Raw genomic sequence first — 26,504 nt, 5'->3', positions numbered from 1 at the left:
CAGATTGTGTATGACACATGGCTTTTCATACCTATTATATAACCCAGGAGTAGGCGGGAGAAAGAAAAGGAAGAATAAACCTTGTGCATAATAGGCACTTGATAAATATTGTTTGTATGAATTAATAAAATAGTAAGCTTGATCATTTATTTAGTAATGTTGATAAGTTATTCTGACATTTCAGTACAAGATACAGTGGGAGTAGAATTGAAACCATCTGCACACAAAGACCTTTGGGAATTAACTGTAAATAAAATATGTTTAGAAATAAATCCCTCTGTCTTACTGACATTGACAATAGATAGCTGATTGTGTACAAAAGTCCATTAACTAATCTTACACTTGAGAAATACATTATTGTGTAAGTGTAAAGAGTTAGGTACAGACACTGAAAGACTTCAAATTCCAGGACAGTAGCTTATTTAGTGCTGTATACATCTTCTCAGTCAGAAGTGAAGTGGAACTGTTAAAATCTTACCCTTAATTATAGGACGAATTTTTAATTGCATATTGACTCTGTATATCTATTTGTTGAACATATAATTTAAAATACATAATTCTCCTGTGAGAAGGATTTCTTTAAATTTCATTGCAATAACTTCTACTTTCGTAAAAAAATTTAAAGTTTCCCAGTTCCTCTGGTGTGGTCTATTGACCATTAAGTAATACAGTATTCACAAAAATTAGTTTCCAAATTTTAGGCTCTCTTGACTTGACATATAATCTCACACAGTAAAATATAAATTATGTTTGCAGAATCTCAGTATACTGATTACCAATGGTACAGGAAGTAGCCTATCTCTTTGAATTTAATTGGTGAAACAAGAATTGATATAAAACTCAAATTTATCATCACATTGTTACATGTTCAAACATATACTCAGAGTCATGGGTCAACATGGAATAAAATACCTTCTTAAAAATAATATTGCCATTTGCAAAAATAATATTCAAAACTTAATGAATATGAATACATGCAATGAAAAATCCAAAAATGAAATTAAAGAAAATTTTTCATTTATAATATCATCAAAAAGAATGAAAAACTTAGGGACAGAGCCCTGGCCAGGTGGCTCAGTTGGTTAGAGTGTTGTCCTGTACACCAAAAAGTGGTCGGTTCGATTCCTGGTCAGGGCACATATCTAGGTTGCAGGTTTGATCCCCAGTTGAGGTGTGCCTGGGAACCAATCGAAATTTCTCTCGTTTATTGATGTTTATTTCTCTCTTTCTCTCTCCTTCCTCTCTCTCTCTCTAAAAAAAAAAAAAAAAAAAAAAAAAAAAAAAAAAAAAAAATCAATGAAAACATTTCCTTGAGTAAGAATTAAAAAGCAAAACCAAAAAACACTTAGGGACACATTTAACAAAAGAAGTTACAAGACTTACACTGAGAAATACGAAACATCATTGAAAGGAATTAAAGAAGACCTAAATAAATGGAAAGACATCCATGTTCATGGATCAACAAATTTCACTATTGTTAAGATGGCAGTATTTCCTACACTGATCTATATATTGAATATAATCCCAATCAAAATTCCAACTCTCACTTTTGCAGGAATGCACAAGTTGAGCTAAAATTTATATGGAAATGCAAGAGACCTAGAAAAACTAAAAGAACTGTAAAAAAATGCTGAAGGTCTCACACTTTCTGATTTCAAAACTTATTACAAAGCTATAGTAATTCAGACAGGTGCTACTGACATTAGGATATATACATATATATAGAGAGAGAGATCAGTGGAACAGAATTGAGAGTCAAGGAATAAAACATCACATTTATGATCAATTGATTTTCCTAACAAGGGCACCAAGACAATTCAATGGAGGAAAGAATAGTCTTTTCAACAAGCGGCACTGGACAACTGGATATCCACAAGCAAAAAAGTGAAATTGAATCACTCCCTCACACTATGCACAAAAATTAACTCAAAATAGACCAAATATCTAAATTTAAGGAGTAAACCTATAAAATTGTCAGGTGAAAACGTAGGCATAATCTTTGTGACACTGGATGTGGCAATGGTTTCGTAGATATGACATCAAAAGCATATATGACAAAGAAAAAAATAGATAAATATGACTTCATCAAAATTAAAAACTTTTGTGCTTGAAAGGACACCATCAAGAAAATGAGAGACCGCCTTTTTTCTCCCACACAATGGGAGAACATTTTTGTAAATCATACATCAGATAAGAGACTTGTATACTTTAAGAAGCCAAACCTATTGAAAAATGGGCAAAGAATCTGCATAGCCATTTCTCCAAAGAAGACATACAAATGGCCAACAAGTACAGAAAAATAAGCTTAATATCATTAGTTGTCAAGGGCATGCAAATTAAATGCACTATGAGATACCACTTCACACCCACTAGGCTAAAATAAAAACCAAAGACAATAAGAAGTGTTGACAAGGATGTACAGAAACGGTCACCTTCATTCACTGCTAGTGGGAACATAGAATGTTGCAACTTCTTTGGAAAACAGTTTGGCAGTTCTTTAAAAAATTAAACATAGAATTACCATATGACCTAGCCATTCCACACTTCAGTATATACTGAAGATAACTGAAAACAGATGTTCCAACAAAAACTTTTAAATAAGTATTCATAGCAGCATTATTCATAATACATCAAAAAAGTGAAAATTCACAAAAGATCTATCAACTGATGAATGGAGAAACAAAAGGTGGTATACCCATACAATGAAATAGGATGCAGTCATAAAAAGGGATGAAGTACTGACACATGCTACAACATGGACAAACCTTGAAAACATTATGCATAGTGAAAGAATCCAGACACAAATGGCTACACGTTGTATGAAATATACAAATTAGCAAATATACAGAAACATAAAGGAGACTGGTGGTTGCCAGGGGCTGGGGAGAGGTGAGGATATGGAATGACTGCCAAAGACTATGAGGTTTCTTTCTGGTATGATGAAAATGTTCCAGAATTAAATAATGGTGATAGCTACACAACTCTGAATATACTAAGAATCAATGAATCATATACTTTAAATTGGTGAATTATATGGTATGTAAAATTACATCTCAACAAAGATGTTACAAGAAATATGGTTAGAAGTTATAAATTGGCGTGTAGAGCCCACACACATATACACACACACACACTTTCATACACTGTCACAAGAGTGCCGGTGTGTTTCCAAGTGTTTTCAGAAGGTCACTTGTTACCCAGAAGCTGAACTGTGTCCTGGCCAGTCTTTTTAGAACGTGTAATTGGTAGTACACAGCAGTGATGCTTATTTTCTATATTTTTATACAATGTTAGATATTTGTTTTATGTAAGTTATTATAATCAAATCATTCTGGACTTTGGGATGGTGGCAGGACAGCTGGTCATAGATCAATAGATCAATTTACCTAGCTCCTTCTTTTGTATCTTAGAATGGGTCCCCAGAGGACAGGGCAGTCACATCTGTCTAAACTCTCGCCATTGACTTACTAGATATTTAATAAAGATAATATATTATGACCCACTTATACTAGAGTTGAGAGTAATGAAAAGGTTGTATATCATCTTGTGCCTGGGAAAGAGAGGTAGTCAGTTCTCATGGGTTGTCATATTGCTACAGCCTTTGAATTCTACCTTTTTGGAACCCAGAAAATCTTCAATAATATCAAATTAAAACTTCTCACAAACAAAATTCATTACAGACAGTAATAATAATAAGAGTAACAATAATCATAATAGGTCATAGCACTTATTGAACCCTAATTGTGCCCTCTCTTGGAACCCCTACCTTCTGATTTTCAAAATATCAAAATGCCAGTTTCATACTCAGCATGCCATACAATTTAGTGTCCAAGTTTATGTCTGAGGCTCCTCCCTCCATTTCTCTCCTACTCAGGGACTCTGGTCCCTTCTTATGTCCTTTCTTACTGGCATCCTCAATGTCTCCCTTTCTATAGTTTTCTTATTCATTGTCTTCAAACAAGCACAAACCTCTCTTCTTTAAGAAAAATGAAAGGAAGGAAGGAAGGAAGGAAGGAAGGAAGGAAGGAAGGAAGGAAGGAAGGGAGGGAGGGAGGGAGGGAGGGAGGGAGGGAGGGAGGGAGGGAGGGAGGGAGGGAGGGAGGGAGGGAGGGGAGGGAGGGGGAGGAGGGGGGAGGGGGGGGAGGGGGAGGGAGGGAGGGAGGGGAAGGCCATTACCATCTGCACTTCGCCCTTATACTCTATTATTCCATTCTCCTAAATATGTACTCTTTAAGGTCAGCTGGGGTGGGTTTTTCTTGTTTCCCAAGGCCCAGCTCAAACTACTTCTATGATAACAGTCATTTTTTCATCTTCTTTCCTTTAAGCCTCTTAGTCACCTAGCTATTTTATTTCTCTTTCTGTACGACAGTTACACAATATTTTGCATTGTGTGTGCACATACAGGCATGTTTCTTCCAGCTCTCCTATTTAATGGGAACTTTCTCAAGGGCAAAATCTATGTCTTCTGCTTCATTTGTTAACCTTCCAAAGTACTCAGTCCAGTAAAAATAGCTCCTTGACTAGTATATCATTAAAAAGAATGGGCTTCTATGTTTCTGAATATTAAGATTTCCCCCCCCCCCTTGATATTATTTTAATGAAGGGTCTGAGGTGAGGTGGTCAAAAATTATTTCTCTTATGATCCAAATTTTTACTTTTCTCTCTCTAAACCACTGGCTATGGGATGATGGTATCTGTGTACGGTTCTGGTCAGGATGCCTTCAGTAAGATATATAATAATGGAGACAGGAAAAGGCAACTACAATGACAAAGGGAAAATAGGAGTTACAAGGAGAGTACAGAAGGAAAACCAAAGGCTCTTAATATTAGAAAGGTGAAGGCAGAGAAAGAATGTGTGATTATTTTCTACGGGATTGTCAAAGCTGTACAAAGGGAAAATGCAGGCCTGGGCATTCAATCCTGGAACTGAAGGACTTTATTCTCAAATGTATAGTTTACATAGTGCAATCACCTTTGACTTCATGAAAAAGCTACTAAATGTTTGAAATTCCTCCAAAAGTAATCGAGGCTGAAAGATATAAATGGATACTCAACAGAACTAGACATATGAATGGCTGATAAATTTCTACAATGGCCTGGTTCTTCCAAAAAACTAAGATGTTATAAAGATGTTATGGTAAGCTCCCCCAGCTTCTGAAGGACTAATCCAGCAGGATAAATATGCCATTCTGCAGCGTGCCCCTTAGCGCCCTGTCAGATGCAGGCTACTGGGCTAGAGGGGCCACAGGACAGAAACATTCCTTATGGCATCGCAGAAAAGGTGTGTATTAGTTAAAAAAATAAAAAGTAAAATGAGGATTAGAATGAAACAAGAATGAAACATTAAACATATATGACCAGGAACATTTAACATGAATTTTTTATACCGTAAATAAGTTTGCCTTTTAGCATAGTGAACCCTTTCCATAAATCTGTTTTAGAAGCAAGGTCTCCAGCATGCTTTAGAAAAGCTTTTGTTAAAACTGAAGTATATTGATAAAGTGATTTAATATAGTTGAAAACAAGCTGCAGTACTCTAGCTGGGCCCCCTGAAACCTTGTGTTAGGAAAACATCTATATAGCATTATAGGAGACATTTACTGTAACTTGCCATCAATGTTTAACAATAATAATGTTACACTCCCAACACTGTTGTCTTTGTTAGTGCTCTACTACTATTTTATTCATGTGGTTTGTTGTGCTTATATGAATTATTCCCAATTCTACCACAATGTCCTGGGCTCTAATATCCTTTAAGTAAAAGATACTGAAACTCTGGGTTGACTCGAAGGGTAGCTGAGTGCATTTTAATATCCACATCTCCTATGAGCCAATATTGGAGAACCACAGAATTAGACTGCAAGACATTGTTCTATCCAAGCTCACCATGATTAGCTGGGTGGGGCTGGTGCGGCTCTTGGTTTGTGGTGCAGTGCCATGAAACAAATGAATCTTTATCTACTGACTGGGTCTGTGAACTAAATATGAGTGAAACTAAGTAAGTTTAGAATTCAACCTCTTATTCAAGGTCCACAACTGTCATTGCATACATTGCCTGCACTGTAACTAGTTTGCAAGTTAAAAAAAAAAAAAGCCAAAAATTAAGCAACACGTGTGCACGCACCCCTCCTGTGATGAAAGGAGGTGATAAAAGGTACATTTTCTACGGTTGTTTAACTTTCAGTTCCTAAGGGTACTTGCATGTGTGTGTGCATGCATACGTGTGTGTGTGTGTGTGTGTGTGTGTGTGTTCTGCGTTAAGGAGGAGGAGGGTGCTTGCTGAACCTAGACCTTTGGTTTTGCAAATCAAAGATTTGCAAATACTCTTAGGGTAGGGATATGCATTTGGCTATATGCATTGAGATCTTTAATCAAGACAGCTGTTACTAAAACAATTGGCTTTGAGGAAAAAATGTTTTTCAAAAGAAAAGGCCCAAAGATGTGTGCTGAGCTAATAGTAAGGAGAGACTGGCTCCTAATCTAAGCTCTGCCTATAGTTAAGTCGATTATGCCAGGCAAGTCACTTAACCTTCTTATGTTTTCCTTTTCAACGTAAAACAAGGCTAACAATTAGCTGCTACAGCATAAAACTGTTATGTGGATAAAAGCCATTAAAGTATTTTGAAATTGTAAATGCTCTCTAAGTACAGACTGTTATTGTTACATACATGTCAAAATCCAAATTTATAAGGCAGGAAACTGGGAATTAATTATTTGAATTACAACAGAATTCTCCACAAGTACTTTAAATGGCAAGTGTGGTTTACAAATTCTACAGACATGCAGTTCAAGCACTTTCCAGGAGTATACCCCTTTTGCAAAAATATGTCTACTTTTACTCAGAATAGCTAATTGTCCTTCCTTAACAGCAGATTTCGAATTCACTGACTCAATGCATACACTTTAGCAATGAGCTAGTCCTACTGAGTTTCACCCAGCATTTGTCAAAGCCTTAGCAACTGAGAAGAGAATGGAGAACAAAGAAATAAAAGGGGGAAGGGAGGGAAAAGTGTGGCAGGAATCTGCCCCTCCCCCCATTTCATCAAGAGAAATGTGGCTCTTATCTGTTTTATATTTGTAATTTCCCGGTAAGATGTAATTTGCAAAGTGTTTCATTGTCTCTCTATGCTGTCTCTTTTCAGCTCATGATAATCCTTATAACACAGAGGCAAATTTGGGGGTGACAAATTCTGCTCCCCTTCAGAGTGTCAGCCTGCAGACTGAAGGGTCCCAGGTTCTATTCTGGCCAGGGGCACATGCTTCAGTTGCAGGCTTGGCCCTCCCTGGTTGGGGCGCGTGCAGGAGGTAGCCAGTAGGTGTGTCTCTCTCACATCGATGTCTCCCTCTCTCTCTCTCTCTCTCCCTCCCTCCTTTTCTCCCTTCTACTCGCTCTGAAAAGCAATGGAAAAATATATCCTCAGGTGAGAATTAAAAAAAAAAAAAAAAGAATTATTTAGATCTGAGCTAAAATACAGAACTGAATATGCTCTAATGACAACTGTTGGGGGAGGAAGAAATTTTTCCCGACCCTTCTAGGTTCTTTTGGCTGGTCTAATAATTAAGTCTACATGAGACAAATTAACAAGAGAAAATAAAGAGATTTAATTAATTTGGTATGTATGGGAACCTACATGAGAGGTTCAGAGACAGAAGACAAAACAAGGTATATGACATTCCTTGCTAAGGGAGAGGTAGGATGCCCTGAAGCTTCAGAGGGGAGGAGGGTAATTTGCAGGATGACAAGAAGAGCAGATGTTCAGTAATTAGAAGTTTGCCCTGCCCTACAGATAGGTCATAAAAAGTTATTTCTGGTGATAACTCTTATTATGAGCAAGGCCCCAAATTTAAATTCTCTAAGGGAGAGGTAAAAGTTTCTCTTGAGGCTGCAGGGTCTCAATTGTCTTCAGCTCAAAATGATCCACATGTCCAACTGGCAGCTCTTGGGAAGGCCTGTCTGAAGCCCTTCACAACTATGTGATGACCTTCTGCTGTCTTGCACATTTAATTTTCCTCAAACAGCTAATTCATGATTTTCAGTGTGAATGGCAAGAAGCCCCCAGGCATATGATACGAAGTGGTGGTTCTTGTACTTGCAGATGATATAAAGGAATTGAATAGTAGGAGAGAAGGGAGAAAAAGTCCAAGACCAAGAGTACTGAGAACCCTTTCCTCTGCCACCTGTGACCCTTATACTACCCTCAAACCCTTTCAGCAGCAACAGTAAAATTGTTAGGAAAGGTCAGTCTGGGCTAGAAACAATATTTCTAAATAAAGCAAACTGCATCGTGAATTGAAAACTGAAACAAACCATGTTTTCCTAATCCCTATCATTAATTTTAACTGAGGCATAGACAAAAGCAAAGTTACTTTTTTAAAAGCAAACAAAAACAGAACAATACCCACGAATGATCACCCAAAGAAACTAAAAACACAAGTAATGAGTAGCAAACCCAAACAACTAGAAAATGAAATATTTTATTTGCAACTAGTGAACCAAAATAAAATTTTCTTACCACCCCTATAAAATTGTAAGCTTTCTGAGGGTAGGTTTTGGATCATTCATTCACTCATATGTTTATACAGGGTGTCCCCCCAAAATGTGTACACACTTTGAATAATAATAAAGGCAGTGTTATTAAAATCATGAAATTAAAATACATTTCATTTTCAGAATTGAGCTATTGGTTGTTAAACTGTGTATACATTTTCTTGGGACACCCTGTATATGATCTAAAAATATTTAGCATAGTGCTAGCTATACATTTTGTTTTCAATTTTTTACTTTTTGAATTGAACGTGGCCCAAGTCCCTCTGTACTGAACCCTATTTCAAGAGAAATTATAATACAAACTTCCATCTATTTTCAATGCTTATATATTAATATTAAGATCATTCAACGTGAATAAGGTGTTGGGAGAGCTGGTACTGTGGCATTTATTGTAAATGAGTCAGGCAGTTCAAGCTTATGTGGTTTAAATTTAACAATTCAGTACTCAAAGTGCTCTTTTCTTTTCTTCAACCAGGAAGAATTCATGTCCCCTAACTAGAAAAAATTCATGTTTCCACACTTTGACATAAACATTCACCCTTATATTAAGCATAAGAGGCTTTTTCTTATTATAAACAGAAGAAATTTCCATATACCCTTTGTAAAATGTTATATATAAATGCTGGGCTTGGACACCGAGAACTTAATCAAAATCCCATGTTGCTTCAGGGTAGTTATATGTGAAATGCAATTTCCATTGTATTGAAATCTCCATCCAGTAAATATTTATCTATTTTCAAAATTGCCAACATATTTGAAAAGTTTAATTGGTTTATACTCAAGGCACTAGAGAAAGGAAAATCCGCTTTCAGAAGCCATTTACATGTATTTATTCTGTTCACGTGGAAGACTTCTTTCAAGTGATCAAGAATTTTAATGTGAAGTGAGCCTGTCCCAGATTTGGCTCTAATGACCAAATTAAAAGAGAAGTAATCAATAATCAATGCATCACTTTGATCACTGTACCTTTTTTCTCTGATTTATCGGAAACTTTTCCTCCAATTGGAGAGTAAGTGGTATCCACGGATTCGGTCCCTCTGTTCCCTTTGCTAACTCCGTTTTCATAGAGCTGTCCTTCAACCGGTTGCAACTGCCAAGTCAGGCCGAACAAATGCACTGCTGCAAGAAAAGAAGCCATATGTGAATTTACTCCAGACTCGCTACACAGATCTCTAAACCGACTGTCCCTTTGCACCCAAAAACATTGTGATCAGTGTTCTTATAGTTAGTCCAAGCAACTTGAACTGCATCATACCTGTAGCCACTTTTCTAAGTAGCTGTTAAGATTTTTGAGGATTAGAACTTGGAGTACGAATTAAACAACTACAATGGGATTGAACCCCGCTACTCAGTGCCGTGACCCCTTCCTTTTACATTTCCCTTAGTGGCATGCCTCTGGTTTGCATATGGAAACTGCAGAGTGATGGTGGACAGGCTATTGTGAGAATATGGGAGACCTGCACTATGCCTCGGATTCAATTCAGTTCACCTAATACTTCCTGAGTGCCTAGAAACACAAGGTCTTATGATAGCTGCTGCAGATGTTAAAATCTAGATGCCTATTAAGGTAGGAGTTGGAAGCAATACAAGTATAAAAGAGCTATAATATAATGCGAAATAACTGACACGATACAAGTTCAAATTGCTATCAGAGGATTTAAAAATACTCAGTGTTGATCAGCGTGCAGGAAAAGGGTACTCTCATACACTCTTGATGAGAGCATTTTTTTTTTTATTTTTTGGTTAATCTCCACCCAAGGATATTTTTCCAATGTTAGAGAGAGTGGAAGGGAGGGAGGGAGGGAGGGGAGGAGAAAGAGAGAGAGAGAGAGAGAGAGGGAGAGAGAGAGAGAGAGGGAGAGAGAGAGGCTTCGATGTGAGAGAGACACGATTGGTTGCCTCTCACACGCACCCCAACTGGGTCCAGGGATAGAACCTGCAACCCAGATCCATGTCCTTGATCGGGAATTGAACTCACAACCCTTCAGTGTGTGGGGGCCATGCTCTAACCACTGAGCAACAATGGCCAAGTCTTGATGAGAGTATTTTTAAAAAATCACCTTCTGGGAAGGCAATGTGGTACCAGTTTAAAAAAAAAAAAAATCTTAAAAACTTGGCTTACTCTTCTACCCAACAATTCAATTTCTATGAATTAACTATGAGTGTGTATCAAACTAAACTACAAAGCTATTCATTGTACTATTTAAAACTAATACCAAGTTTGATCAATCTAAATATTCATAAAAAAGAGATTAATTAAATAACTGGTGATGTTATAAATAATACAAGATTACATGGCTAGTAAATCATGTTGCAAAAGACTACATATTGGCATGGTAAATATTTATAATGCATCAAATGAAATCATCAGGCTACTAAACAGTATGAATAGTACAATCTATATCGTGTGTGTGTGTGTGTGTGTGTGTGTGTGTGTGTGTGTGTGTAAACGTGTTGATGTCTGGAAGAAAGGGCTGGGAGGTTGTACTGCATCATGATAACAGCATGGAGGGCTGATGGAGGGTTTTAATTTTCTTCTTTATGATTTCTGTATTGTCTGTTTTTTTTTTTCAGTGAATATGTGCGATGTTTGCCATATGGGGGAAAAGAAATTTTTGTTTTTAAAAGAAATGGATTAAAAGAGCAATAGATTAAAATTGGCTGTGCCAATCAGAGATGATATAATGATGGATCTTGAAGGATGTGTAGGTGACAGCAGCGGGTGGGGCAAAGGGGCAGGTTGTACACAAAATGATTTTGTAAAGCACCACATGTCTTTGAGGCAAAGGAAGTTGCTGGGGTTTGGTCCAAGTTAGCTATGTGTAGTTGGTAGTGGAAGTTAAGGCTGGAAGGGTAGGTTAGGGCTGAATTGTGGAGGGCACTGAATGCCACACTTAAGATACTAGGATTCGATTTACTAGGAAACGGGCAGGCATTGCTATTTGAACAGATGAGTGATATAATCAGTTTACGTTAGGAAGATTAATTTGATAGCAATGGGGAGCACTGATGGTTTCTAGGCAAATAAATGATATCATCAGAGCACCATTTGTAGAAAGATAAATCCCGTAGTAGTGGGGAGAAGAATGAATGGGAGGCCTAAAGATTTGATAAGAACACAAATTGGGAAGGCATTACAATAATCTAGGTGAGAAATGAGTGTCTCAAGTAGAGCAACAGCCGTGCGAATGCAAAGAAGGAGATTCCTTAAGGAGAAATTGCATGAATGTTATCTCAGCATTTGGCAACAAGCTCTGTGTCCGTGTTTGTATGTGGATGTTCCTGCATGCACATGCTTATGTGTAGGTGTGGGAGGGGGCATAGGAAAACATGAGGGGAAGGGAGAAATTCGAACTGGTTAAGGCTTTGAGCCTGAGTAACTGAAAGTACGGTGGAAGCATTCATAGATTTAGGATGGGGTGATGGGAGGAATACAATAAATTCATCTTTGGAGATGCTGGGTTCCAGGGATTGATGGTCAACACAGGTTTGGAGGTCTGAAGTTCTGGAGAAATATTAAGGCTAGAAGAAGACTGCAGATTCATATACACACAGAGGGAGCAGCTGAAGTTGCTGGAGTGAATGAAGTAGCTGAGGGAAGAGAGGCCTAGGAGGCAATAGTGCCTAGGATGGAAGCTGGGGAAATCCTTCTATCTGTTTTCTCATTGCAATTTTCAACATCAACCAAATCTTACCAAAAGGGGGGAAAAAAAGTGCATCTGTTCATAAGCCATCTCATATTTTTCTTTATGTGCTTAGGCAGAATGAAAGGTGCTAATTTGTATGTCTACCACTCATCTATGATACATGAATTAGCGACTGAGAACAGGAAAGCCAGCCAGAAAGCCTATTTAAAAATCATTCATCCACTTGGAGTTGGAGCTAAAGATATTTCTAATACCCACCTTCTAATTTATCTTTTAAAATTTAAGCATTTAATTGGTTTACACTCTTTTCTTTGGATGAAGGCCAGTGCTGCCTGATGAATTTCTGCTGCAATTACTGGAAACAAGTGAAACTCAAATCATAGTGGTTCTAAGTGAGGCACAGTACGGCATGCTAATAAAGCTGTGTTAGTGACATCTCAGATTATCTTGCCAAAAGATGCAAAGTATGGTTGGTTTAACATACCTGCTCCATTTAAAGCTGTTTATCAGTTTTATAGAAAATCTGGTCTATTCTGCCCCACAAATACTTTCAATACGATGTATATTAAACACGATAGTGAGAATGTGTTTGGTTCCTTTGGTTCAGTTGCTTTTCTGAATTAGATGAGCCATGAGGAACAAAAGGCACAGCAGTTCTCATTCTGAAGATCAAGGGGGCTATTTTATATACTTTACTTAAGTAAAGCCAGTTTCCTGAGGGCTCTCAAAAGTGAGACAGAAAATGCATGGCTGAGAATCACTTCAACATAATAAGGTAAAGATTAATTTTTCACCATCAAATGAAATGAACTGCTTCCAGCCAATCAAGGCACAGAGGCGCGGGCACATTGAGCAGAGCACCCTTTGAGGGTGCTGAAGCTTTGTTATTTTTCGAGTTTACTATGTCTTTTTCAGACAACAAGCTGCCTGTAATGTCTATTCGTATGCCTAAAGAAGGGTACCTTACTTGCTGCAGGCTATGGCTATGACGGCAGGCTACTGGACTTTTCTCTCCTCCTAACTGAACTTGTGACAGGAAGGAAAACGCTGCACTTCTGTGCAGGGTAAACCGAGGGAACTAAACAACTCGTGTTTGAGCCCTATAAGAAGAACATAATATTTTGCTCACACGGAGACCAATGAATAAAACTATGTTGACATATGTGACATACCGACACACCACTAGAAAGATATGGCGGGGTCCCGGAGTCGCGGGGTGGCGGGCCGTGCGGGGCTGCGGGCCGGCGTGAGGCGCTGCGGGGCGGCGGGAGGCCCGCGCGGAGGCCTCGGCGTCGTCGGCCTCGGGGCGGCCCTGCGGAGCGCGGGGCCCGAGCCACCGGCCGCCGCGGGGCTCCCACCGCTCCGGGCCCGGGGTGGGTCAGCGGAGGGGCGGAGGAGGCAGAGAAGATGGCGCGCGCCTGGGGGACGCAGCGCGCGTCTCTGGAGGGCAGAGCGCCCTGTGGGGCCACGCGCGCGCGGGGGACGTGCCCGGAGCTCTGCGCGGCTGAGAGAAGTGAGCGCGGGGCGGGCGGGGAGAGCGAGGGGTGGGGGCGGGGAGGACGGGGCGCATTGGGGGCGGGGAGGATGAGGAGAGCGAGGGTTGGGGGCGGGGAGGACGGGGCACATTGGGGGCGGGGAGGATGAGGAGAGGGAGGGTTGGGGGCAGGGAGGATGGGGCACATTGGGGGCGGGGAGGATGAGGAGAGCGAGGGTTGGGGGCAGGGAGGATGGGGCACATTGGGGGCGGGGAGGATGAGATCGAGGGTTGGGGGCGGGGAGGATGAGAGAGGTGCGGGGCGGGGAGGATGAGAGGTGGGGGGCAGGGAGGACGAGAGAGGTAGGGGGCGGGGAGGATGAGGAGAGCAAGGAGGCCGGATGAGAGCAAGGGGGCGGGGAGGATGAGGGGTGGGGGCAGGGAGCACAGGGCGCATTGGGGGCGGGGAGGATGAGAGAGGTAGGGGGCGGGGAGGATGAGGAGAGCGAGGGGGCCGGGAGGATGAGAGCAAGGGGGCGGGGAGGATGAGGGGTGGGGGCAGGGAGCACAGGGCGCATTGGGGGCGGGGAGGATGAGAGAGGTAGGGGGCGGGGAGGATGAGGAGAGCGAGGGGGCCGGGAGGATGAGAGCAAGGGGGCGGGGAGGATGAGGGGTGGGGGCAGGGAGCACGGGGCTCATTGGGGGCGGGGAGGAGGAGAGGGATGGGGGGCAGGGAGCACAGAGCGCATTGGGGGCGGGGAGGATGAGAGGGATGGGGAAGGGACCACGGGGCGCATTGGGGGCGGGGAGGATGAGAGGGGTGGGGGCAGGGAGCACAGGGCGCATTGGGGGCGGGGAGGATGAGAGAGGTAGGGGGCGGGGAGGATGAGGAGAGCGAGGAGGCCGGGAGGATGAGAGCAAGGGGGCGGGGAGGATGAGGGGTGGGGGCAGGGAGCACAGGGCGCATTGGGGGCGGGGAGGATGAGAGAGGTGGGGGCAGGGAGCACGGGGCTCATTGGGGGCAGGGAGGAGGAGAGGGATGGGGGTCAGGGAGCACAGAGCGCATTGGGGGCGGGGAGCACGGAGCACATTGGGGGCGGGAAGGATGAGAGGGATGGGGAAGGGACCACGGGGCGCATTGGGGGCGGGGAGGATGAGAGGGGTGGGGGCAGGGAGCACGGAGTGCATTGGGGGCGGGGAGGATGAGAGGGGTGGGGGGCAGGGAGCATGGGGCGCATTGCGGGCGGGGAGGAGGAGGGATGGGGGCAGGGAGCACGGAGCGCATTGGGGCGGGGCGGGTGGCCGGGGGACCTGTGGGCCTTGGGGAGGACGCCCGCCTTCCCCGGGCGCAGGGAAACCTTGGGGAGTCTTGCAGCCGAGGCGAGACCTCACCTGACGCCGCACCTGACCTGTGCTGTGAACGGGCGGGCGGGGCTCGTGAATGAGGCTGGGGGGGGACACGCGGGCCGGCGGGCCGGGCCCTGCCTTTAGGTGACAGCTGGGTATTTCTGGCAGCCTTTCGTTTTCTCAGGCTGGCATTTCTGAGGGGCATTAGGGCCATCCTGGGGATGAGCTTGGCCAGGACAGGATCTCTGTGGTTGGCACGTGTGAGGAGAACAACAACAACAAAAAAGATATGGTAGTAATTCCACTATGAGATGTATTTATTGATTCATTAAGTATTTTCAAAACATATCTGGGCATACTGGGAATGTTGAGAATACAAGAAAAGGTAATAAAAATACTTAACAGCCAGAACGGCAAAGGAACTGGTTGGCCAATATGGATATTGGACATAAACAACCAATATAGCCTAACAAGGACACACGCTGGTTGTGTATCAACCTTGGCTAGAGAATGAAGAAGACAGAGTCCACAGTTTCTGGTGGATTCCTATCCAGATCCTTGCTGTGTGTTTATAGCCACACTCTTTAGGCAAGTCCCCCAAATCAAAGTATAAATATTATGACCCAACTGGCTAGAATTAAGGGTATACCAGTAATGAACAAATAGGGCTGTGTTAAATTCATATATTGATTCAACAAACAGTTTTTGAGTACCTACTTTGTACCAGGTGCTGTTTTTCTCTAAGTGTACAGCAGGGAATAAATTTTTAAAAAATCTCCAGCCTTTCAGAAGTCATATGAGAGGGTGGTGGGTTAAGTAGGCAGACAACAAATATGATGTAATTAACATAACAGAGCTGTACGGGAAGAAAGAAACACATACATAAAATCATGTCAGGCGGTTATAAATGCTATGAAGAAAAAATAAGAGTGGATAGGGAAGGCCTCGGGGAGGGGTCATATTTGCCTGGCCGGGCATGGCTCAGCGGTTGAGCATCGCCCTAGGATCCAGGTGATAGGGGTTCGATTCCCAGTCAGGGGCACATGCCTGGGTTGAGGGCTCCATCCCCAGTTAGGGGACTGCAGGAGGCAGCCCATCAATGACTCTCTCATCACTGATGTTTCTCTCTCTCTCCCTCTCCCTTCCTCTCTCTGAAATCAATAAAGACATATATATATATATATATATATTTTTTTTTTAAAGGAGGTAGTATTTGAATCAAGATTTAAATGAGTATCTAGTTGAAGTACCTTCCTGGAGGAACAGCAGTTACTTAAAACACTGAGTCTTATAAGGATTGTGTGAGGAACACTAAGGAGCCCAGTGCAACTGCAGCTCAGCCAAGAAGAAGAGTGTTAGGAAAACTCAGACACAGAAAGATTGGACCCAGAATCCTGTCATCTCTGTGCCTTAAGCAACTTCACAAACTGGTCACCAATAAACCACAAACAGAAAGAAAGTAATACAACTAAAATCACAAATACCAAAACATGTACCTAAAAATAAGGATGGCTGGTAATAGTGGATCTAATATAAGTGCTCCTGGCCCCAAACAAAATCAAAGGTCTTTTTCTTACAGACACACATAAAAATATACATCCTCAATGAGTAGAGATGGGCACTATCGAGATGTCTCAGGGAGGGCTGTACCGAAACTCAACGGCTGGGAAGAAGTGTATGCCTGTGTAGGTATTCCAGGAGTAGGAGCTTTCCAGCTGAAAAAGAACGGCAGCCCCTACAGCTCTCCCAACACAGGTGCCTGAGTGCCGAGCCCTGTACATTTTATAATTTTATCTTTTTTGTTTTATCCAAGTGCAAAGAGCTATGCTCTGAAATTATAAATTGATTACAAAGTTAAGGTAACAAATGGATTATCTCACTGTCCCCTTGCCAAGCTTAACCAAATACCTTGAATCTCAAGGCTGCGTGACTCCGGGGGCTTTTTTTTTTTTTTTTTTTTTTTTTAAATATATCTTTATTGATTTCAGAGATAGGAAAGGAGAGGGAGAGAGAGAGAAACATCAATGATGAGAGAGTCGTTGATCAAGCCCGCAACCAGGCCTGTGCCCTGACCGGGAATCGAACCCCTATCGCCTGGATCCCAGGTCGATGCTCAGCCGCTGAGCCACGCCCGGCCGGGCCAGGGGCAGCTCTTAAATCGCACGTTTCTATAGGCTGCGCCTCCAGCAGTCATTGCCCTGCGCCCGCTGTTAGGATGCTGGACTTCGCTTCTCTTAAGTAGGACTGATGGTCTCTAGTCATATTCACGATTGATAATGCCTCCCCTTTCCACGCCCCTTCAAAAGGCAAACATTCACTTAAAAGGGAGAGACCATAGGAATGTTTCAGAGGTAAATATGGAAAATATGTGCTCAACGACTTAGGTCCATACTGTCCAGTGCGGTAGCCACCTGCCACGTGTGTCTATCAAGCACGTAAAATATGGCCAGAGTCGGGGACTTAGCATGAAAGAAAGAATGTAAAACATCCAATTAATCATTTTTATATGGATTATATGTTGAAACAATCATGTTTTGGATATATGTTCAATGAAGTAAAATTTCTATTTAAAGTAATTTCACTTTTCTTTTTACATTGGTGATGTGACTAGTACAATAGTTTTAATTACGTATGTGGTTTAAACTGTATTTCTATTGGACAGTGCTGACCTCGACTATCCAGAACATTTCATGGGGATGTGATGTTTCTCTTTTAGTGAACATACCATGTTATAATGCAGGTATTTGTTTCCATGTTGGGCTCATCATTATTAAGCATCCAAAGAGCAGGGACCATGTTTTCTTCATTTTTCTATCCCTGGTACATATAGCTCAGCGCCTGGCAGCGAGGGAATGGGAGAGCCCGCTGATCTAATGCTCATAAGACTGTGAAGTGGTAAAGTGTGTTTGCAAAGCAATTTTGTGGTATCTAGAAAATTTAAATTTGGAAAAATCCTTGAGCAAGGAATTCTAGGAATCTGTACTAAAATAATAACACTATATGCACAAAGGGACGTGCGTGAGCAAATTCACTATAGCCTTGTTCATACAATGACTGTTAATAGAGCAAAACAAAAAAAGAACCACCAATATATCCATCTCTGGGATACTATAAAATCCTATGTGAGAATCTAAAGGACAGATGCTGAGAAACTGTCAGTTTGGAGAAAGCTAAAGAGACATGACAACTAAATGCAGTGTGGGATCCCAAAGACAATCATGGAACCGAAAAAAAGGTAATGGAAAAACTGGAGAAATCAGAATTAAAGTCTCAGCTGAGTTAACAGCATCAGACCACTGTCAATTTCTTACTTTTCATAATTGTACTCTGGTTATACAAGATGTTAACACTGGCAGAAGCTGAGTGACAGGTGTACAGGAATTCTGTGCAGCTTTGCAACTGTTCTGTAAATCTAAATTTATTTCAAAATAAAAAGCCAAAAAGGGAAAAAAAGAACTGACCCAGCATAGTGCTGAAGCCGGCTGCACGCATCTCTCACCAATTCCACCTTCGGTGACTTTACATTGGGAGTAGAAATCTCCCGTGGTAGGTGTATTAGCACTCCAGAAATCAGCAAAAGCTGCAAATCAAGGCCTTTTTTTTTTTTTCTTTTTTCTCTTTTTTGCCCAAGGAGCTGGCTATTAAACATTTATCAGCACACCACTGGATAACTTATCTGTACTGACAAGGAAAGAGCTCTAAGATTTGTATGAAAATCATTGTAGAACTATACATATCTGATGATCCCATTTAAGCAAAGAAAATGTGTGTTTCCATATATCCAAACCCTAGAAAGACAACTGGAAAGATTAATACCAAAACACTGGTCTTTAGAGGGGGAAGCTGGGGGCACTTCAACATTTTCACAGCATTGTTAGAATCGTTTGCAATGATAACGTATTCATGCATTGTTATATAATAAATACTAGGTGCTCGACAAACCTCTTTTCAAGCTGAATGAAGAGATGTGTTGTTTTATTCCATCTCTTTTATTACCATTTTCGGTCTAAAGTAGAGCTTTCCAAAACATTTAAAGTAGTGGAACAATTCAGAAATTAAACATGAATAACTCCAAACACATAAAAGCAGATGAAACAGAGCTCTTCTTATCGAAAGGAACTGGGTGGTGGTGGTGGGGGGGGGGGGGTATGTCCAAAAGCCTTGTCCAAAGGTATACTTTGAAATCTACTGGCCCCCAAAATTATCCTCAAAATATCTGAATAAGGAAAATCTGGGTATTGGGGAAAATTTTTTCCAGGCAGTTAAATTTATTGGAATATCTTTATGACGCTTGGTCAGGAGATATGAAACTGCCCGTGTTATTCTGTATCATTTGGTGTTTTGTGTTCTCTCTCTTACAGTTAATATTTGAATCCACTTAATAATAAAGTCAATAGGGCTTTGATAATAAACACACAGGTAAAGCTTGAAACTGTATACTTATAAGGCAAATACAGCTTTGTTTTCAAGGAATTCATCTTGCATCTCAAAATGCAAACATATTCTGCTAAGGATGCTATATTTATTTGTTGCAAGGATTTTTTGGTGTCATTGCCTACTTCTAATAAATAAACCTATTCAGAAAGTTGGAAATCTGTCTTGCAAATAAAGTCCTGACCATTATGGGTAGTGTCCTATGTTTCAAATCATACCAAGAAAAAAGCATGTAATAGTTTTTTTCGAGATAATTCACTTTTTTCTTTTTTCAGCAATTTCACCCCCACACCCCCAGTTCCCTCACATATCTTGCTTCAGGTTCCTTCAAGCTAAGGAACACAACTGCTTTTGTATTTTACTTCCAGAGCTTGTTAAAGCTGCAGATCTGCTCATACGTTGGACGGTTCCCTTCCTGAAAAATAAACCGAGCACATTACCCAGCTGGTGACCCCTGATGACTTCAGGCTTTCACGTTACCTCCTATGGGAAGCAATCTCACCAGAGCGATACTTCAGCGGCCACCGTGTGAAGCTAGATGCTTTCACAATAAGACACATCACTGCGAACATAAGTGCTACTTGAATTAAATGCAGTGACTGCTAATGTGACAGAAACCGGGTTATCTTTCCATCGTAAAATGAATCCCATTCTCATTACATTAAACCATCAAATTGGTATATGAGTGAACTATGGCCTTTTGATAAATTACCTTCAGATCTTGGTTTTATCCCGGTAATGACCAGATTAACATGCAGGACTGAAAACCATTGGTTTCCAGAAAAGCATTTTTCAAGAACTAAATAAAGAAAGTGATGCACGTTTATTTATGGCCCCTTACTTTTGCCTCAGCAGTTTCATTCACGTTTCTTCTTTTTTTCCTAGGCTTATACATATACATTTGCTCCTAAAATATTATCTGTGCTTGCACTACACCCTGAGCATAAATTAAACATACTTAAATGATCCTTTTCAAAGCAACCTGAATGGAGTCAACACGGCCTTGAGATCCCTTTCGAACATTTTTAAAAGCCCGAAAGGCTGCTCTGTCAGGTATGGGTAGAACTTCCTTTGGGAAAAAGGATTTCACTAATTAAAAAAAAAAAAAAAAAAAAGCAAAAAAGGGCATTTTAACTTGAACAGTTTTACAGAACACACTTTGCAAGTCTGCCACAGTGAAACGGTAAAATCAAATGCCGATTAAAGAGAAGATGGAGATAGTACAACAGAGGGAACAGGACGTCTCGTTGCACGTGTTTGAAACTCCATGGCCTCTTCTAAATGAGATGAATTCTCTATTGCTGCATACTTCGTTGTTATTGTTGCCTGAGCACGGTCCTAGTTTTATCCGAGGCTAGAAAAGATTCTATCAAGGCAATAAATCATTTTAATACCCCAGTTCTATATTATATTATCTTAAAACTTTCATTTACTATGTATTTTATATTTCCCCTTCCGAGGCTGCAGCAATATTTATAAATAACATGTCTATTTGGGTGCCTTATCCCAGGTTGAATACATGATCTCCATTTGCAGTTGCGTAACAGGCCCATCTGTGTAGTCCTTATCAGACAGACGCAATTATTTAGCGTTTTCATCTCAAGTTACAGCACCAGTAGGCGCTCTCCATAACTCAAATCTTATTTATGTTTGTATTATTATTTGCTTTGTGGAGTCAGGAGGAATAAGCAGTATAGTGATGGGATAATTATTTTCCCCCAAAAAACCCAACTTAATGAATAATGCAGCAGAAATATCAATTTAGCCAGGGATCAGCACTTTTGAGTCTCCTTTAAAATTTTCTTTTTCTTTCCTATTTGCCTTCGTTTTCTGCTCAATGAATTCTCCCTTTTGTTGTGGTCCAAATCGCTGCCTATTGCTTTATCATTATTGATGATGGACGTCTCTTAGATTCCTAAATACTCTCTCACCCTCTTTCCTGGTGGAAGTGTTTATGACATCCAGATACTTTTTAAAAGGTCCAAATAAAACTGGTGACTGTGGAGAGCGAGAAACAGACTTACACGTAAGCTCTCGCCTCCTCTCGCCCGTCTGCCCTTTTATGCATTTAAATTTCTTAAACGGGGATGTATTCATTGATTATGTCCTTGACCCCTGGTAGCTGACACTTTGAAACTCACTTTTTGGATGTCGTCGTGGCCTTAGATTCATATGTATTCTTCTGCACACTTTTAGATTTTGAGATTTAAAAACCCCATTCCATTACCTGATTATTCAAGGTTAGCATAAAAGAATGGGGCTTATATGAGGTTGGGGAGTCAGGAGATATATTAGAGAAGGCAGAAAATGAGTGAGTGGTAGAAAACTATGGCTCAGTATGTACTTAGCCTTCTTGGCTGACTCATAAAATTTGATCACATGGGGAGATACAGAGAATGGAGTGGAGATTATATGACCCAGATTGTTCTGTGTTCTCTGAGGTGGCATCCTGACAATGATCTTCTGGAACAGTCGCCAATGTTTGGGCTTGATCCATGATCAGGATCCTCAAGCCTTCTCCTCCTTTCATGCAATAATTATTTGTTGGCCGATTACTATGTATTAGACACTGTCCTTGGTGCTGAGGATGCAACTTGAACTAGTTGACTGCAAAAACCCTTGCCCTCCTGGAGCTCACACTCCAGCTAAAGGGAGGCAGTTGTCATGTGAGAGTTAAGAGCAGGGACCTTGGAAACAAGGTGTCTTGCTTCCAATCTCAACTCTGCTACAGTTAGTAGCAGAGTGACCTTGGTCAAGTTCATCTCAGATTCAGTATTCTCACCATAAAACGTGCGTCATATGGCACCTTCCCCGTAGGCTTCTTGTGAGGACCTTGTAGATGAGTGCAAATAAGGTACCTGGAACAATGCTTGGCATATAATAAATGCTTAACAAATATTAGCCATTTTTATTAAGCCTGGTTAATTCTCCCCTTAAGCTAGCCTTTGCAAAACCATCTTGGAAGCGAAGAAAGGCAGAAAGTCATTTGCCCGTTGCATCTTCTGTTTTCCTGCCCTAGAAGAGGTTTGTGTACTCATGTTTTTCTGGAGAGAGCAATGTAGAGGGACTCAAGTGTCTGCGATAACTGCATCTGCATCTGCACACAGCTGTACAGCCCAATAAAACAGAGAACAACCAAGAAAGCTCACCTAATGTCCTAATTCCAAATCCTTGACTTAATTTAGCTCAGACATTCATTTCTCTCCTCACTCCCACCGACATCCCCCAAAGCTGCTCAATTTCTTTTTTTTAATTAAATTTTTTTTTTCAATTACAGTTTACATTCAGTACTATTCTGTATTAGTTTCAGGTGCACAGCATAGTGGTTAGATAATCATATACTTTACAAAGTGTTCTCCCTGATATTTCCACCTGGCACCATACATAGTTATCACAATATTATTGACTATATTCCCTGTGCTGTACTTTACATGCCCATGACTATTCTATAACTAACCAATCTGTCCTTCTCAGTCCCTTCACCTTTCTCACCCAGTCCCTCAACCCCCCTCCCTTCTCAAAGCCGCTCATTTTCTTTTCTCCATCATCATGACCACTAGGGTTTAGAAGTTCTAGATTCTGGGTTCTCTTAGTCAAAGTTTTCCAGAGGTTAGATCATCCTTAAGATTCCTGAAGTTCTTATTATGTCTTCATAGAGTGCGCTTTCTAGAAATGTTTGCAGAAAGTGATTAGAGCCTCATTCTATGAAACGTAACTGAGAATTCTCCCATAGCCATATAGTATGAAATCGGTCCCAGGAAAATGTTCTGCTGAGTTACACACCACAGGTATGCATTCCTGGGTGGTGGGTCCAATGCTCTCTAGAGGTAAGGAAACCTGTCTGTACCATAAAATCATGGAATGTTAGAGCTCAAAACGACCGCAGACTAACAGAATATACTTTGGAAAATAGGGAGGGAGTAACTTTACAGTGGAGAAACTTGGCAAATACTATCTCAGCTGAGTGATCAAGGTCAACATCATCAGCGACAGCATGTGCATGATCCCAGGTATCCTTGATGTGATATGATGATAATGGCACCTCTGGGGTTTTCCTCCTCCAAACCCATAACCCCCGTCTAAATATTACAACAACATTGGCAAAGCTCAAGTTGAGGGACATCCTGCAAAAAACCTGACCGGCGCTAATCAAAACTGTCAGGATCATTTAGGAAACTGTCACAGACTAGAGGAGGCTAGGGAGACATGACACTTAATATAATTTCTTATCCTGGATGGGATCCTGGAACAGAAAATAGACACTGGGGGAAATTGGTGAAATCCGAATCAAGGGTCAAGTTCAGTTAATAGTAATTAGCAGTGCTGGTTTCTTAGTTGTGGCAAATGTACCATGATGATATAGGATGTTAATAATAAGAGAAACCAAATGAGGACTGTATGGGAATTCTCTGCACTTATCTTTGCAAGTTTTCTGAAATCTAAAAGTGTTCTAAAATGAAGAGCTTCTTTTAGAAAATGAAAAGGCCACAGACCAACCATTTGGCTCCATGTCCTCATTTTACAGGAGAGGAAACTAAAAGCGAGAGCGAGGAAGTGCTTTGCCCTGAGAAACACAGAGACTAGCTTGTCACTTATTCAGGACGAAGACAGGATGCGGTCTGTTTCTTCTATTCATTGACATTTAGCACTGAGGTAATTTGACTGGAATATTGGGCTAATGAGGCCAATGTTATAGGTCAAATTTTAATGCCAGCCAGTTGCTTTGGCACAAAGGAAAACTCTGCTCTTTGGCCGCAGACTGATTTCCTGGCAAGACATTTTAGGGAATATTAAGAAAATGTTGGACCCAGCTTTAGTAATTATATGAAGTTCAGCAAACTTCCCACGGCCTACCTTTGCTCTAAAGCAAGACTTGAATCTATTTCAAAAGCAGAAAACAAGCCTTTGGACAGCAAAGTGGTCCATATTAACAGGAGAACAATCATCTTCTGTCACTGCTAAAAGCCTGAAATATCATTTTCCGGTAGAAGTGGCTTGAATTCATAGATGTACAAGAATTTTTTAGGTATGAAAGATTTTAGCATAAACTGCGTATTTTCACACTGAACAGAAAAAATCAAAAGTTTTCAAGGGCTCAGAGAAATGAGCGCTCTCGCATGCCTCTGGTAGGAAGGTAAATTGCTGCAAAACATTGGGACAATTTGGTAAAACATATCCAAAGTGTTGGAAATGTCCTGACATATTGATGCACCAATTCTGTGTTTAGAAATTTATACTAAGAAAGGGACCTGAATAGATTTACAAACAATGATGTCCACCGCGATGCTGTGTCTAACGGCAGGATATTGTAAAGGATTTTAATATCCGCAAATTGGGATTAAGTCAACGCCTGTCTCTATGACAGAAGACGCAGCTGCCATTAAAAATTATGAAGGGAAATATTAAATAATAGAGATGTCCACAAGCAGGTTATAAAACTGTATTTATTACGTGGGCTTATTTTCAGGTGCTGTCTGGTGTAATAAGTGAAGGCACGGGCTCTTTTGTGTGTGTGTGTGACAACTTTGTTTTTATTTTATTTGTTTCTTTTTGGGGGGCGCTTATGCATCTGGATGTGACATTGTTATGCTGGGAAGTGATTTTGAAAGATTGCAAATAATCCCAGGAGCTCAACATGGAAATATTCAGGTAGGATGTGTAATGCAACAAGGCAAGGTTTGCAATCTTGGCACAGGCTCTGTTTGAAGCATTAGACAGATCTGAGGGCCGAGGGCTCTTCCACCAGCTCCCTCTGCAGTTTGGGGCAATCCTCTTAACCTCCCTGGTTTTCTTTGTCGTTTTTTAAATTTCTCTTGGTATTTAAGAAGGGTTTTTTGCTGTTGTTCTCATGATTACCTTTTGCGTATTACCTTTCATAATGCCCTTAGCCCCCCTACTCCTTGCTTGATCTATTTGGCCGGTCAGCTTGAAACAATACTCTATGAGCCTCCATGTGACAATCAGTGAGTATATTTTACTTTCCCCTTTTGTATTCTCCTCCCAGTTTTAGCTGCTTTATTCCTACTTTATCAAAAACACATAGAAGTTACAAACTATTTTTCCATCCTTGTACCCACCTTGGTTTTCATATTAAATCTACCACTAAGTAGATCTGATGTTCACCAGCAGTCCTTTGGCCAAAGTTGCTCTTATCATCTCTTAGCTGGATGAAGTTTGTTCTCTAAATCCTAAGTCAGCAAAACTACAACCCCTGACCAAATCTGGTCCACTGCCTGTCTCTGTATGGCCTGCGAACAAAGAGTGGCTTTTACATTTTGAAATAGTTGAACAAAAAAAATCAAATCGAATCAAAAGAAAAACAGTATTTCAGGACACGTGAAAATTTTATGAAATTCAAATTTCAGTGTCCATAAACAAAAATGTATTGGAATAGAGTAATACTCGTTTACATACTGTCTCCGGCTGCTTTTGATTATAAGTTGAACAGGTGGAACAGAGACTGTATGGCCCGCAAAGCTTAAACTATTTGCTATCTGGTCCTTAATGGAAAAAGTTTGCTGACTCCGATTCTAGCAGAGCTTGGGAGTGTAGTATTCCCTGAGTTACTACATGTTTAAAACTGTTTTTCCTATACCCTTCATAATTGAAAGACAACTTGTTTGAATAAGTTCCTTGGCTTGCCCTTCCTTTCTTGAATTATTTGAAAATGTTGCTTTACTCTTTGCTTGCTTTGTCTGCTGTCATGATGTCTGATGCCAGCCAAGCTGATTTTCTTTTCTTTGTAAATGACTTCTCCTGCTCTAAGGCCCAGGGCATTATTATTTTTTTTTTATCATTAAAGTATAATATTTTTCCTAGGATATAACTTGGAGGTGACTATTTTGAATCAGTTTTCCAAGGTACTTCTAGATTTTTTCTTCGATACTTGCAATCAGGCCTTTTATTTCTGGAATTTTCTTTGATCAGTTTGAAATATTAGTGCTATTTCACTGTTTAGTTTTCTTTATTAGGAACTACAATTACATATAGTCTGGATTTCTTTGCTTCTATTTTATATGAACTATTTTCTCTAATCCCTTTTACCTCTTTTTTA

At 40.8% G+C, this 26,504-nt stretch overlaps 1 protein-coding gene across 2 annotated transcripts in view; it reads right to left on the bottom strand.

Annotated features, from left to right (window-relative positions):
• The window catches only part of TENM1 (teneurin transmembrane protein 1), a 319,040-nt gene that overhangs the window by 250,451 nt on the left and 42,085 nt on the right, over positions 1-26,504 (bottom strand). For both annotated transcript variants that reach the window (XM_087829353.1, XM_087829352.1), the window contains exon 3: positions 9,515-9,667. In XM_087829353.1, the coding sequence (XP_087685479.1) occupies positions 9,515-9,667 (153 nt within the window). The remainder of the gene's footprint in view (positions 1-9,514; positions 9,668-26,504) is intronic.

Source organism: Miniopterus natalensis, chromosome X (assembly GCF_054644295.1).
Source record: "Miniopterus natalensis isolate mMinNat1 chromosome X, mMinNat1.hap1, whole genome shotgun sequence".
Taxonomy (NCBI): Eukaryota; Metazoa; Chordata; class Mammalia; order Chiroptera; family Miniopteridae; genus Miniopterus; species Miniopterus natalensis.
Note: the sequence above shows the minus strand (reverse complement) of the source record. Positions and strands in the feature narration are given on the sequence as shown.